This window comes from Delphinus delphis, chromosome 15 (assembly GCF_949987515.2).
Source record: "Delphinus delphis chromosome 15, mDelDel1.2, whole genome shotgun sequence".
In the NCBI taxonomy this organism is placed as follows: domain Eukaryota; kingdom Metazoa; phylum Chordata; class Mammalia; order Artiodactyla; family Delphinidae; genus Delphinus; species Delphinus delphis.
The window spans coordinates 67,621,531-67,635,210 of record NC_082697.1 but is presented as its reverse complement, the minus strand read 5'-3'; the positions used below and the strand labels follow the sequence as shown (position 1 = coordinate 67,635,210).

At 43.4% G+C, this 13,680-nt stretch overlaps 1 protein-coding gene across 3 annotated transcripts in view; it reads left to right on the top strand.

The window, feature by feature from the left end:
* The first annotated feature begins 10,156 nt into the window (after nucleotides 1-10,156).
* The window catches only part of COG7 (component of oligomeric golgi complex 7), an 88,825-nt gene continuing 85,301 nt past the window's right edge, over nucleotides 10,157-13,680 (top strand). Inside the window, exon 1 of one of the 3 annotated variants that reach the window (XM_060031894.1) lies at nucleotides 10,157-10,605. In XM_060031894.1, the coding sequence (XP_059887877.1) occupies nucleotides 10,437-10,605 (169 nt within the window). In that variant the 5' untranslated portion in view covers nucleotides 10,157-10,436. The remainder of the gene's footprint in view (nucleotides 10,606-13,680) is intronic. The other 2 variants (XM_060031893.1, XM_060031895.1) reach the window with 2 other exon arrangements.

The following is a 13,680-nucleotide window of genomic DNA, read 5'->3' as shown; positions in this document are numbered from 1 at the left end:
TACACTTTGTGGAGTTTTGAGTAAGTAGGAGATGCAAAGCCTGTTGCCTTTAGAGATAATAGGCTTGAAGGGATCATTCATCTGTTGAAGTAAGGAAGACTTCCTGAGGGATGTGGAACCTTAAGAACTGCTTCAGTGAAGAGAAGCCCTGAGGATCTGAATGAAGCTGGAAGAGAGGTGGATTCTTGTTACAGTCATGGTGTGAAGGAAGAGTTCAGGCCTGCAGTCAGTTAATACTGAGCACCTACAATGTGCTAGGCATGTGTGCATGTTTTACAAGTCTTGCTTGGCCTGATGGATGGGTGAAGAGAGCTGAGCCTGGCTCAGATGGCCTGATGAAGGATGCAAGATCCAAGCAGCTCACCTGGCTGGGTAGGATTCTGCCTCAAAAACTGCAGGGCTCTGTTTGGGGCTCTTTGTCACAGGATCTGGTACTCTACAGTCTGATCTTTTACCTGCTACATATAGTTGGAAATGTGCCAGCACTATGGTGGGGCTGAGAGCTGTAAAAAATCAAGGTATGTTACTTTTAAAGCAAATGTGAAAACTCATAAAACAGATAAATGATGGGGTGACTTCTTCATGTGGCATAACTCATAAGGTCCATTTTAATCTAAAATTTTGTGTTCAAATATTCTATATAGCTTTTATAGGCTCTAGCTGTTTCATAAAGTCTCCTAGAGGTGCCCATCATAAAGACGATGCCTACCTAGGACTTCCATCAAAAATGGGTGAATGAGGGCTTCCCTGGTGGCGCAGTGGTTGAGAGTCCGCCTGCCGATGCAGGGGACACGGGTTCATGCCCCGGTCCGGGAGGATCCCACATGCCGCGGAGCGGCTGGGCCCGTGAGCCATGGCCGCTGAGCCTGCGCGTCCAGAGCCTGTGCTCCACAACGGGAGAGGCCACAACAGTGAGAGGCCCGCGTACCGCAAAAAAAGAAAAAAAGAAAAAAAAAGGGTGAATGAGACCTACACATGAAAAAACCTTTATCACATAGTTAAAAGGTAGACTCACTGCGTGTGAACGTTCTTCTGTCTTCTGGGAGACAGACTCCCAGTGGTGCTCTGCTTAGATAGAGTTGGACAAGGGTAAGGGGGTAGGGAGGTGGGTGTCCTGAAAGTGGCCCTGGTTTATGTTATCAGTGCCTTCTAATTATGAAGTTCAGCGACCACTTAAGAAGAACCAACCCGTATCTTTTTTTTTTTTTTTCCAACCCGTATCTTTTATTCACTCAGCAAGTTGTTGTTGACTAGCTACTGTGAGCCGAGCACTGCTGTAGGCACTGCAGGTACAGCAGTGATAGAAGGTCCCTGCCCTCGTGCGTCTTCTGATGGGGAGTGACAAATCCATAATGTGTCTGTTGGAGAGTTGGCACTGACCATCCAGTATTTTCCCCTATCCTGAACTCTTCCTTCTGGGATCCTGCTCATCCCTATTTCTTGACCTACCTCTGACTGTTCTTTTCCCTCTGTCCCTTAAATGTGTTTCCATAGCGTTTAGTCCTTAGGACTTTTCTAGGCATTCTGGGCAGTTAACTACTAGATGGGTGGTAGACCTGTATCTCAGGCTTCCACCTCCTTGCTGACATGAGGTCCATATTTTAAGCCGTCTAATGGATATCTATCTGGAGGTTCCACTGTTGCCTCCAAGTGCTTAGAATGGAACACAGCCACTTCTCTCATTCTCTCTCTGTTCTTTTATTTGAAAGCACCTATCCAAGCCTTCATAGGTCCTTGATTCTTGCTTCATCTCCATCCCCCTCAATACTTTTGTCTCGTCTAGTCTATTTCTCAATAGTATCACATCTTGCATTCACATTGTCACTGCCCTGGTTTTGCTGTTTTTTTTTTTTTTTTTTTTTGGATGGTGGCGTAGCCTGCCTCTCAGTTCTCCTCTGAGCCATTATACTTGCCAGCATCAGAATTCTGTAACATACCTGGGCACTTGACCCCTGCTGAAAAACTGAATGGCTTCTTAATGCCCTAAAAGCCTTTGCAGCCAAATTCAAGTTTACTCTGGCGTTCGGTGCCCTTCTGTAACTTTGTTTGCTCCTTACCCTTCTGGCGTCATCTGTCAAGAATAGAGGACACTTTGCCAAAGCCACAAGAAAGTCCCTTCATGTTTTGATAATACCACGTTTTCTCGTATCTCTTTGACTACACCTGTAATTGACTCCTTTTGTGTCTTCAGTGATTTAAGATTGGGCTAAAATGCTCCTCTATCTGTGAGCCACTCGTTGAGAGTAGATGAGCTGTGGATTTAGTAACGTTGAAAAAAGGATAAATAATGACCAAAAATATGAATATTACCCGTTAAAAATAAAGTAGTGTAAATTGAGAGATCAGACACGAAAGGTTAAAAGCGAAGGTGATATTCTCATACAAATAGTGTTTAGTACAGCGTTCATAAATCACAAATTCTTAGAATATATCTAATATAGAAGGTGCTTACCCAGGCCCAAAATATAAAATTCTACAAACTAGTGTGTTTGTTTTAAACTAAGAAGAAAACAATAGAGTGCTAGCCATAGTTTGTTTCATATTTTTTTTAAGCAGTAACAGCCTGACCTCTTTCATCTGGAGAGAGACGGAGTCAAGTAGATAAGCAGGAAGTATCCTGAGAGAAGATAAGGCCAAGGTCCAGAGATCTCATCACATATTTAATGTAAGCTGAAATGGAAAAACTCCAGGCCTTTTAGTTCCCTTGCCCAATGCATTCCCAGCTATACCATGTTCGTTCTGAGAAAGCTTGCATCTAAAAATGTGTACACATTCTGCTCCTTTGACTTTTATTCTTGAACACTTACTTTATCCCACAGCTAGAGGTACTACCATGATTTTAGAAGCTGAAAAACATTGCAGTGTTACAGGCTCCAGATACATAGGCTTTTAAAGTTTGAGGTCTTCTGAAGCCCCAACAGTTTGAAGTAATTAAATCAACCCTTACTTGTAATTCCATTCTTTAGCTTCACGTACTACCTCTAGCCATGTGACCTGAGACAAGTAATTTGTCCTCTTCCGCTTCCTTCCCTGTGAAGTGCATAATAGGACTGTTTTGAGAAGTGAGTTAATGAATGTGAAGGGACTCCAGTACTTCACAGGACTAAGCTAAGACTCATATTTCATTTACTGTTTGCTTGTCCACCTGGCTTCCAATACATGAACAGACTTGACTTACCCATAACTTTTTTGGCCGTGCCGTGAGGCTTGTGGGATTTTAGTTTCCCGACCAGGGATCGAACCGGACCCTCGCCCCCTGCAGTGGAAGCGCGGAGTCTTCACCACTGGACCGCCAGGGAAGTCCCTATGACTATTTGAAGTTTACCTCATGAAATCAAGCAAATATTTTAATTTTTGGCAAGGTTCAGATTAATACTGAGATGCAGTAAATGTCAAGGATAGAAAGGTAGCAAAACTTTGGAAACCTTACGCATAAGTCTAGTCAAAAGCAGAAATCCGTAACAATATACTTAGAAACTAATCAACACTTCCTATAAAACATTCAGTTAAATTTTGTAAACAAGACTATGTAATTCTAAAATTCATAACCCTATCACCAAAATCTGAAGCGGATACCTTTTAGTCTATTCTTGTTTTTGAATGCATAGGTAAAATATTAACTTTAAAGCTAGTGGCAGGACTTCCCTGGCGGTCCAGTGGTGAAGACTCCGCGCTTCCACTGCAGGGGGCACGGGTTCGATCCCTGGTTGGGGAACTAAGATGCTGCAAGCCACGTGGCGTGGCTAAAATAAGTAAAGCTAGTGGCGTATTGAAAGAATACACTGTGTAAAGCCTTTGGGAGTGCAGTCGGCCACATTAATAGCTCAAATGGACAATTTGATCATCTCAATAGATGTAGAAAAGGCATTTTCTCTCATTCGTTGTTTATTCCTAATAGAATCAAACAACCAGCATGATGTTTAATAAGGAAATGACAACAGTGGCTTAAACACAAAGGTTTATTTTCTCATTCAAAAGAAAGCCAGAAATAGTCCCAAACCATTTGTGGTGTCAACGGAAAAAAAATGCACAACTTAAAAGTTGAGAATTTTATTTGGCAGACCTACTGAGAATTGTAGCCAGCGATACAGCCACTCATAGCTCTGAGGGACTGTTCCAAAAAGGTAAGGGAAGTGCCAGGATATATAGGCGTTTTTGTTGGGGAAAAAAACAACACTCTCCCCCATGTGTTTAAACATCAAAAAATTACTTTTAATCACAAAAACAGACATCTCAAGTTAATGATTTTAGTGCTTTTCTATGTATGGGAAAGATGCAAGAGCCTGGACTCTGAAATCATTCCTTTGATGCGTGTCTTAACTATCTAGGGCCAGTATCTTGTTTTTTTCCATTCTGATTCCCCTCAGAGTACACCACAGGGGCAGCTGCCATGGTTGATGGCTTTATGGCTGCAGCATCCTTTGTTTATGGAAGTGGCAAGCGACATTCTTAGGCCCTAAGTCAGCACCCAAGGATGTGCTCCTCAACATTATGTTACAAGCTTTAACTGCTGACTGCTCTAGGCAACAGGAAGGGAGTGGGGGAGCCAGGAATAGAGGAAAACTGCTGACGTTCTTAAGGTTTCCTGGAAATTTTATGTGATATTTGCATTCACATCTTATTGGCTTTTTAGTAGCGTGGCCACTCCAAGGTGCAAAGAAGGCTAAGAAATTGTCATATTTGCATACAATGCCACACACTTGGCTAAGGAAGAAGGGGAGACTGGATATTGTAACAATTTATCTGTTTACCATAAGACACTATGGCCACCTGTTCTACTGTTTAAAACCAAACAACTCAGGTATTTGTATGTACGTATGACTGTTTATATTTGGGTCGTAGAATTACAGATTTGTTTTCTTCAGAATTTATCTGAATTTTCTAAAGTTTCTAAACTGAAAAAGCATTATTTTTAATTCTCAATGTTAGTTTTTCAAAACTAAAACAACAAAAGGTGGAAATTCTTCCCACCAACCGATTACCCTCCTAGGAGACAATATTACTAGTTCCTCATCTGTCCTTGGAGATATTCTAGGCATTTTTAAACAAATGAACTGTTCCACACTTTGCTTTTTTTTTTAATGTAATAATGTAGATGACTTGGCGATAATGCCATTATCAGTATGAACTGTGTAATAAAAAAGAACAGCCCCTGCTTTCCTCTCTTCTGGCCGCAGATGGTATCAATCACTTATATGCTGAAAGTGCTTTGTATTACAACGGGCACGTGAAGTTGCTGATAGTTTCCATGCATCTCCAGCCTCTCACTTCCACTGGCTCCATTCCTGTGGGCCCAAGCCTGCTTGAGTCTTCCCTGCAACCCTCCCCCTTCCTCCTGCCTTGTTTCTGGTAGCCCTGCATGGTAGAGTGAAACAAGCATGGGTTTTGGGGTCAGGTTAAGTTTCTAGTTTTCTTGCCACCTTGGGCAAGTCACTTAACTCGGCCTTGGTTTTTATATTCTTAAATGGTAAAAATGTTAAAAATATACTTCATAGGTTTTGGTGAGGATTTAATGAGGTCACCAAGATACCAGACATGATAGGTACTCTTTAAATATAGGTGCTATTATTTCTCCTCAAATTGCCTCATCTGAGATTTCTCTTTTTTAATTTACTACGTTAACTTGTGGTGACTTCCATTTCGTCACTATGTTCATTTCAAAAGCTCTCCTGCTCTCATGGAAACCAGTGAAATTTTGCTAAGGATACTAATAACCTAATATTTGCAGAGACAGCAAAAAGGGTTGCATTTGATAAAATCTGACCATCCTCTCTATATTTGTAAGATTAGGGTCAACTTCAGGAAATGGAAAAAACTCAAGGTAACAGTGGCTTAAAAGATACTCAGATCACTGTATTAGCTTCCTGGCATTCCTGAGCAAAGCTGGGTGACTTAACAGAAATTTATCGTCTGGCAGTTCTGGAGGCTAGAAGTCTGAAATCAGGGCCATGCTCACTCTGAAACCTGCAGGAGAATCCTGGTGATCTGCGACAGTCTTTAGCGTTCCTTGGCTTTTAGCTGCATCACTCGTCTCCGCCTTCATTGTCATGTGGCGTTCTTCCTGTGTGTGTCACCCATGACCATCTTGTAAGGATACTGATCATATTGGATTAGGGGCTCACGCTACTTCCGTAAGATCTCAACTAGTTTCATCTGCAATGATGCTATTGCCAAATAAGGTCACATTCTGAGGGACTAGGGTTAGGATTTGTATCTTTTCTGGGGTGTCAGCGGGTGGAGACACAGTTCAACCCACAACACTCTCAAGAACCCCAGAGGTAGTGAAACTAGGACTGGTGTGCAGTCCATGGTCAGAGGCAGTGAAACTAGGACTGGTGTGCAGTCCATGGTCAGGCACCTAGATGCCGTCAATCTGTTGCCCTGCCGTGAGTGACTTAATTCCTAAAAACACTTCATGGTTCAAGATGACAGTTATAATTCTAGCCATCACGTTCACATTCCAGCCAGCAGGAAAGGAGAGTAGTGTATACGCCATTCTTTTAAGAACATCTCCTTGAAGTCCCACATAAAAGTTCTGCTCACGTTCCAGTGGCCAGTACTTAGTCACATGGACACACTTAACTTTTTTTTTTGGTTTTTTTTTTACAGCTAATTTTTAACTTATTCATTTACTTATTTAATTTTAACTTTATATTGGAGTATATTTGGTTTACAATGTTGTGTTTCAGGTGTACAGCAAAGTGATTGTTATACATATACATATATCCATTCTTTTTCAGATTCTTTTTCCATATCGGTTATTACAGAATATTGAGTAGAGTTCCCTGTGCTATATAGTAGGTCCTTGTTGATTATTTTTTATACAGTAGTGTGTATGTGTTATTTTTTTTGGACACACTTAACTTTAAAGAATGCTGGGAGATGTCTTTGTCTTGAGAGGCTATGGACCCGCTGGGGAGAACAGAATAGAATCAGGAGATATCTAGCAGTGTCCGCCACACACTCCTGATGCTTTCCTGTCCCATGGCTTTCTGATACTCTTCTGATTCTTCCCCCAGTTCTTCCTCCCACCCTAAGCTTCCAAATATAGGCATGCTGCTAAAGGCTTTGTCATTAACCTTCACTGCTACTCTACTAAATCTCCCTGAAGTACAAATCTGACCCTACTACTTCAACCTTTTGATCATTTCATTGGATTAAGTAAAACCAATTTCCCTAGCATTGAAGGTTCTCCATAGTATAGCCTCATCCAGTCTTGGCCTCATCTGAATCTCATTTTCCCTTCCTGGAAAATAAAAATAATACCTGCCTTGACTCCAAAGGCTGTGAGGATTAAAATGGAAGTGTAAGGGAAAGCAAGTTTAATCTGTAAAGGTCTGTAAACATGTAAGGAATCTAGTGCTCTGTTCCTTCACATGGATGGATGGGTCCTGTGCTGTAGCCAGTCTGGACTCTTCCCTGACCTATGAATCTGTCTAGTAGAAATGGAGAGGCTTCCACACATCTTCTCTCAGGAGGAAGACACAGTCTCTTCTGGTAAACCTGGTTTATGCCAATGATCCAGACATGCAGCTGCAACCTGATTCTGATCACTGGGCATTTTTCTGATATCCTGTTATTTTTCAGCTGTTTCTTTCTGTTGAGTGCTCTGCTTATGGGACAGACTCACCTGCTAGACAACAATATTATATACCTTTGGCAGGGGCTATTAAGGTATGTACCATGTTATGATGTGCTGGCACACCTCCCTATACATGGGGTAGCAAGGAAATGTATTAACCAAATTTAAGAACCCAGAGGGAGTGCGTCTAGAGCTGGTATGACAGTCCCAGATCTTTCAGTGTCCTCTCTTTCCACTTCCAACAGCCGTTCCTACCAACCTGTCCATAAGAGTTCCTCATGGGCAGGTGTGGTAAGAAGCAAAACTCTTCCACATGAAGCCAGTCTGGTGACCTGGACAAGCATTACGCCCATTTAGGGAAGGGTGACTCAGTTTTGGCAAGTCTCAAAAAGTGTGGGCTCAGAGGCAGAACTTTTGGCTATGGCCCAGTAAGGAAATTTGCAAGCCCTGTCTCCAAAAAGGCTAGCTATAAAGCTAGACCAATTTGACAAAAACAACCATTTCAGTGCTACAGAAATCAAAGTAGATAGCAATCTGAGAAGTGTTTATGCTTGAAAAGCCACTGAAGTTTGGGTAAACAACATTTGCAGTTTCTGTCATTCTTCCCTGGGGCTGCATCCAGCCTCTCCCTTGCACCAACTCTGTAGGATTGATATCTTCTTTGAAATGATGTTAGCAGAAGTGACGGTTGCTGTGGTGGGCAAGTGGGGAGGGCCAGCACTTCCACTAGTTTGATGTTATGGTCATCATTAGAAAAAGCATGTATGTTGACGAAGATGTGCACATGTACATCAGGGACCAGAGAGAGCCCAAGCTAACCACACAATCCCAGCTGACACAGGCTGCATTCACATGCTGAGGAAACAAAGGGGTACAGTGGAAAGGAAAAGCTGGGACCAACTTGAAAGTGACCTGATATTTTGAATGTGCTCCCTTACCCACACACAGATCCACTGACAGGACAGAAGCCCTACTAGCTCAAAAAATTTGGTACAACTGTAGTCTGATCATTAACTGCCTTTCAGCTATGTAGACACAGGAAGTCAGATTTTAAAATAAAAACAAAAAAAAATAGAGCCATCAGACGCTACACACCATAGGGGAGAAATTTCATGAATTTATCTCAGGCAAGCTACTAAACAAGCAAACAAAAACAGGAACAATCTTTGGGGAGTCCAGAATCTAGAGTTGCTACAATATATTATCTAAAATACCTAGTTGTCAATAAAAAATTATGAGATGTGCAAAGAAACAGGAAGGAAAGATCCATACTGAGGGAAAAAGCGGTAAATAGAAACTCAGTCTTCAGACAATGGATTTAACAATCAGCATTCAAAGTAGCTAATATAAATATGTTCAAAGAACCAAAGTAAACCATGTTTAAGGAATTATAGGATGATTCTCAATAGCAAGGCAGTATAAAAAAGAAATGGAAATTCTGGAATTGAAAAGTACATAAATTGAGATGAGGAATTAACTAGAGCCTCTCAACAAAAATTTGGGATGGCAGAAGAAAAAGTCAGTGAACCTGAAGATAGGTCAGTAGAAATTATCCAATCTGAAAAACAGAAAAAAGAAAAATAAATAGAGCTGCAGAGATATGTGAGACACCATCAGGTGTCATACACATAATGGGAGTCCCAAAAGGACAACCAAGAGAAAGGGACAGGAAAGTTATTTGAAGAAATAATATCCAAAACCTTCCCAAACTTGCTGAAAAACAATCTGCACATCCATAAAACTCAACAACCTTCAAGTAGGATAAACACAAAGAAACCCATATACATAGACACATTAGAGCCAAACTTAAAAACCAAAGCGGAAGATAGAATCTTGAAAGCTGTAAGAGAGAAATGACATACAATAGGTTCATAATAGATTAACAGCTGACTTACTTCTTATTGGAAATAATAGAGGTCAGAAGGCAGTGGGATGACATATTCAATGATATAAATATGAGAAGAATTCTATTTCCAGCAGAACTGTTCTTCAAAAATGAAGGCATGGGCTTCCCTGGTGGCGCAGTGGTTAAGAAGCCGCTTGCCAATGCAGGGTACACGGGTTCGAGCCCCTGTCCGGGAAGCCCGTGCACCCCCAACTACTGAGCCTGTGCTCTTGAGCCCGTGAGCCACAACTACTGAAGCCCGCTCGCCTAGAGCCCACGCTCTGCAACAGGGGAAGCCACCGTGATGAGACGCCCACGCACCACAACAAAGAGTAGCCCCCGCTCGGGCAACTAGAGAAAGCCCGCGTAGCAGCAATGAAGACCCAAAGCAGCCTAAAATAAAATAAAATAAATGAATTTATTTAAAAAAAGAAAAAAAAAGAGCTCAGGCTCCAGTAGCAGGCTTGGCTGAGTTCAGCTCCCACAGCGCTACCTTCTAGCTACGTGACATTGAACCACTTGCTTAACTGCCTCAGTTCTTCCTCTTTAAGTTGGGGGAGGATAACAGCACTCATAGGACTGTGAGTATTAAGTGCGCTCATACAAGTAAGGTCTCTAGCGTCAGCACATATTTAAGTGCCCAAAAGTCACTTAAGATAGCAGAGCAAGAGAGACGCCCATACCCTCTGGCCGCCCGCCCGCCACGCTTCGCGGAAAGCAGGCAGTCACTATAGTAACGACCCCCTACTTCCGGAATAAGTACGGCGTGCGGCGAGGGTCCATCCCAGCCGTATACATCAGCGAGCTGACTGAGAGGCAGTGGAGAGGCTAGTTGGCGGCGCCGTCAACCCCGGACCGCCGCCTCACAGACCCGCGCGGGTGCTCTCGCAGGGCCGCTCGCTTCTGCAGCCTCGCGGACGCCCAAAGCCAGCCCTTCAGGCCTGGACGCTGGGGTGCGGCGGTGCAGCCATGGACTTCTCCAAGTTCCTTGCCGAAGACTTCGACGTGAAGGAGTGGATCAACGCGGCCTTCAGGGCTGGCCCCAAGGAAGTGGCGGCCGGGAAGGCGGACAGCCACGCGGCCACCCTGGTGATGAAGCTGCAGCTGTTCATCCAGGAGGTGAACCACGCCGTTGAGGGTAAGCGGCCGGGCAGGGCTCCCAGACGGGCCCGGGGCCCCCGGGGTTGCACGTAGTGGGCCGTAAACGTCGGCGCCTCCCATGGAGAGCGAGCGAGCCCTGCTCCGGTTCTCCCGCAGTGCTTACCGGGATATCCAGGAGGAGGTCTCGCTACTCCTCTCTCTCTGCAACACTTGCGGACTTGGGATCTTGGTTTTCCACCTCTGGCGGTGCTGTCAAGTTTCCTTTTAAAACTTAAAAGAGTGAATTTTAAGAATATTAAATAATAGTCAGCTGATCCTTACATTTGGCAAAAAAACATATAGAAGGTGTATAGGAATGACAAATCTGGGAAACATTGTTTTAAAGGATTTAAAAAAATATATTTTATTGAAGTATAGTTGATTTACAATGTTGTGTTAATTTCTACTGTACAGCAAAGTGATTCAGTTTTATATATATCTATATTTATATCTATATTTATATATACACATTCTTTTTCATATTCTTTTCCATTATGGTTCATCACAGGATCTTGAATATGGTTCCCTGTGCTATACAGTAGGACCTTGTTGTTTATCCATCCTGTATATAATAGTTTGCATCTGCTAATCCCAAACTCCCAATCCAACCCTCCCCACCGCCCCTGTTTTAGTGGATCTTTATGTCAGTGGGAAGATGGGCTGTCCTGACGGGAGACTTTTAAGTATCGATTTCACTAACCAGAATAGTGAATTATAAAAAATAACACACCAGAACCATTTCATTAACTCCTCGACCTGGTTTTCATTCACTGTATGTTTATTCAGTGCATACTGCAGCCAGTCTCTCTGCTCGGCTCTGTGGGAAAGAGGCTCAGACTGCCCACACTGGGAGCTTATGGTCCTGTAAATAGAACTTTGTTTTATAGATGTGTCCACTGTTTAAGAAAAGGTGGAGGTGGGGGGACGCTTTATTTCACTGCAGATTCTTTATTGTACTTTGCATCTTTTAGTAATTATTGAACATCTACTATGCACCTGCCAAGAAATGAGTGCTGGGGATGAAAAGTTTACCTTTCTAGAGCTTGCTACCCTGTGGGGAGCATACGTGAACTGTTTAATTACAGTGAAGGGTGGCTTTACTGAGAGTAGAACCGGAAGCTGAGAGCTGGATGAAGGAAGCAATTATCTCTTGTCTGGGAGAATCATAAAGGGCTTTTCCCTGTGTTAGGCCTTGAAGGAAGACCTCACAGGGCCAAGATGGGGAGGACACTAATAATAATATAATCGCAAATATCTGAGTCCTTGGTATACATCAGGCACTGTTTTAAGTACTTTATATGCATTAACTAAGTGGTTCTCAACAGGGGTGGTGGGACTTCCCTGGTCCGCCTGCCAGTGCAAGGGACACGGGTTCAATCCCTGGTCCGGGAAGATCCCACATGCCGCGGAGCAACTAAGCCCGTGCACCACAACTACTGAGCCTGCGCTCTGGAGCCCGTGAGCCACAATTACTGAGCCCGCGTGCCTAGAGCCCGTGCTCCGCAACAAGAGAAGCCACCGCCTTGAGAAACCCATGCACTGCAACAAAGAGTAGCCCCCGCTCGCCAAAACTAGAGAAAGCCCGCGTGCAGCAACAAAGACCCAAAGCAGCCAAAAAAAACAAAAACAAAAAATCTACCTTCCAGTGCACAGGACGCAGGCTCGATCCCTGGTCGGGGAGCTAAGATCCCACATGCTGCGGGGCAACTAAGCCCACACACTGCAACTACTGAGCTCGCGCGCCTCAGTGAGAGAGCCTGTGTGCTGCAAACTACAGAGCCCACGCGCTCGGGAGCCCATGCGCCACAACTAGAGAGAGAAAACCCACACGCCACAACTAGAGGGAAGCCCGCATCGCAACAAAATATCCCACACACCTCAACGAAGAAGACCCCAGTGCTGCAACTAAGACCTGATGCAGCCAAAAAAATTTTTTAAATAAGTAAATAAATAAATAATCCCTGCATGATCTGGCTCCTGCCAACGCCTCCAACCTAAGAATAGATCTTGTTCAACATTGTATCTCCAGACCCTGGAAAACAGTTTGTGCCCAATAAATATCCACTGACTGAATAAATGAACAAATCAATCCTCCTATTAGAGTTCCTCAACAGCTCCTGTTTGAGCCTCTGCAATAACTTCTCTTCACTGCAGACTTGGGACCTTGTTTCATCGTCCGTAAAAATAAAGCTTTAAACCTCCGAAGGCTTCTCACTGCCCACGGGATGAAATCCAAACCTTCAGGATGGGCAAAGCACCTTTCACAGTTTGATCCTAATCTACTTTTCTACCTTACCTCCAGCAGAAGTTCCCCCCATGAAAGTGCAATCCTTCAATAATAATAACACTAATGACTAATATAAATTGATGTTATTGATGAAACTCTGTTTGAACTTCCCGCCTTTCTCTGGACTGGTTAGGCCTTTTTATACCCACATGCCTCTGCATGTTCCCTCTCCCTTTAATACCAGAGAGGTAGTAAAGTATAATGGATAACAGCCTGGGATCTGGAACCAGTTACCTGGATTCAAATCCAGGCTCCCCATTCATTAGCAACATGATGCTGGGCAAGTTACTGGCCTCAGCCGCAGTTTCTACAGCTATAAAGTGGGAATAATAACTATGCCTAACTCTAAGGATTACTGTCATTTTAAAATTAGATAATCATGCCAAGCGGAGGGGAAACTATTAACAGTTTGGCCAGGACACTTCTTCATTGCTCAGGACTCTCCCAAGCACTGCAGGACATTAAGCATTGTTGGGTCATTTCCACTAAATGTCCTACCATAGCAGCAACTAAAAAATTCCTACCAACTTCCAAATATTGGGGGGGTGCAGAGGTGGCATTTACCACCCCTGTTTTCTTTTTTTTTTTTTTTAATTTTATAAATTTATTTATTTATTTTTGGCTGCATTGGGTCCTTGTTGCTGCGTGCAGGCTTTCTCTAGTTGTGGCGAGCAGGGGCTACTCTTCGTTGCAGTGCGTGGGCTTCTCATTGCAGTGGCTTCTCTTGTTGCGGAGCATGGGCTCTAGGCGCGCAGGCTTCAGTAGTTGTGGCACGCAGGCTCGGTA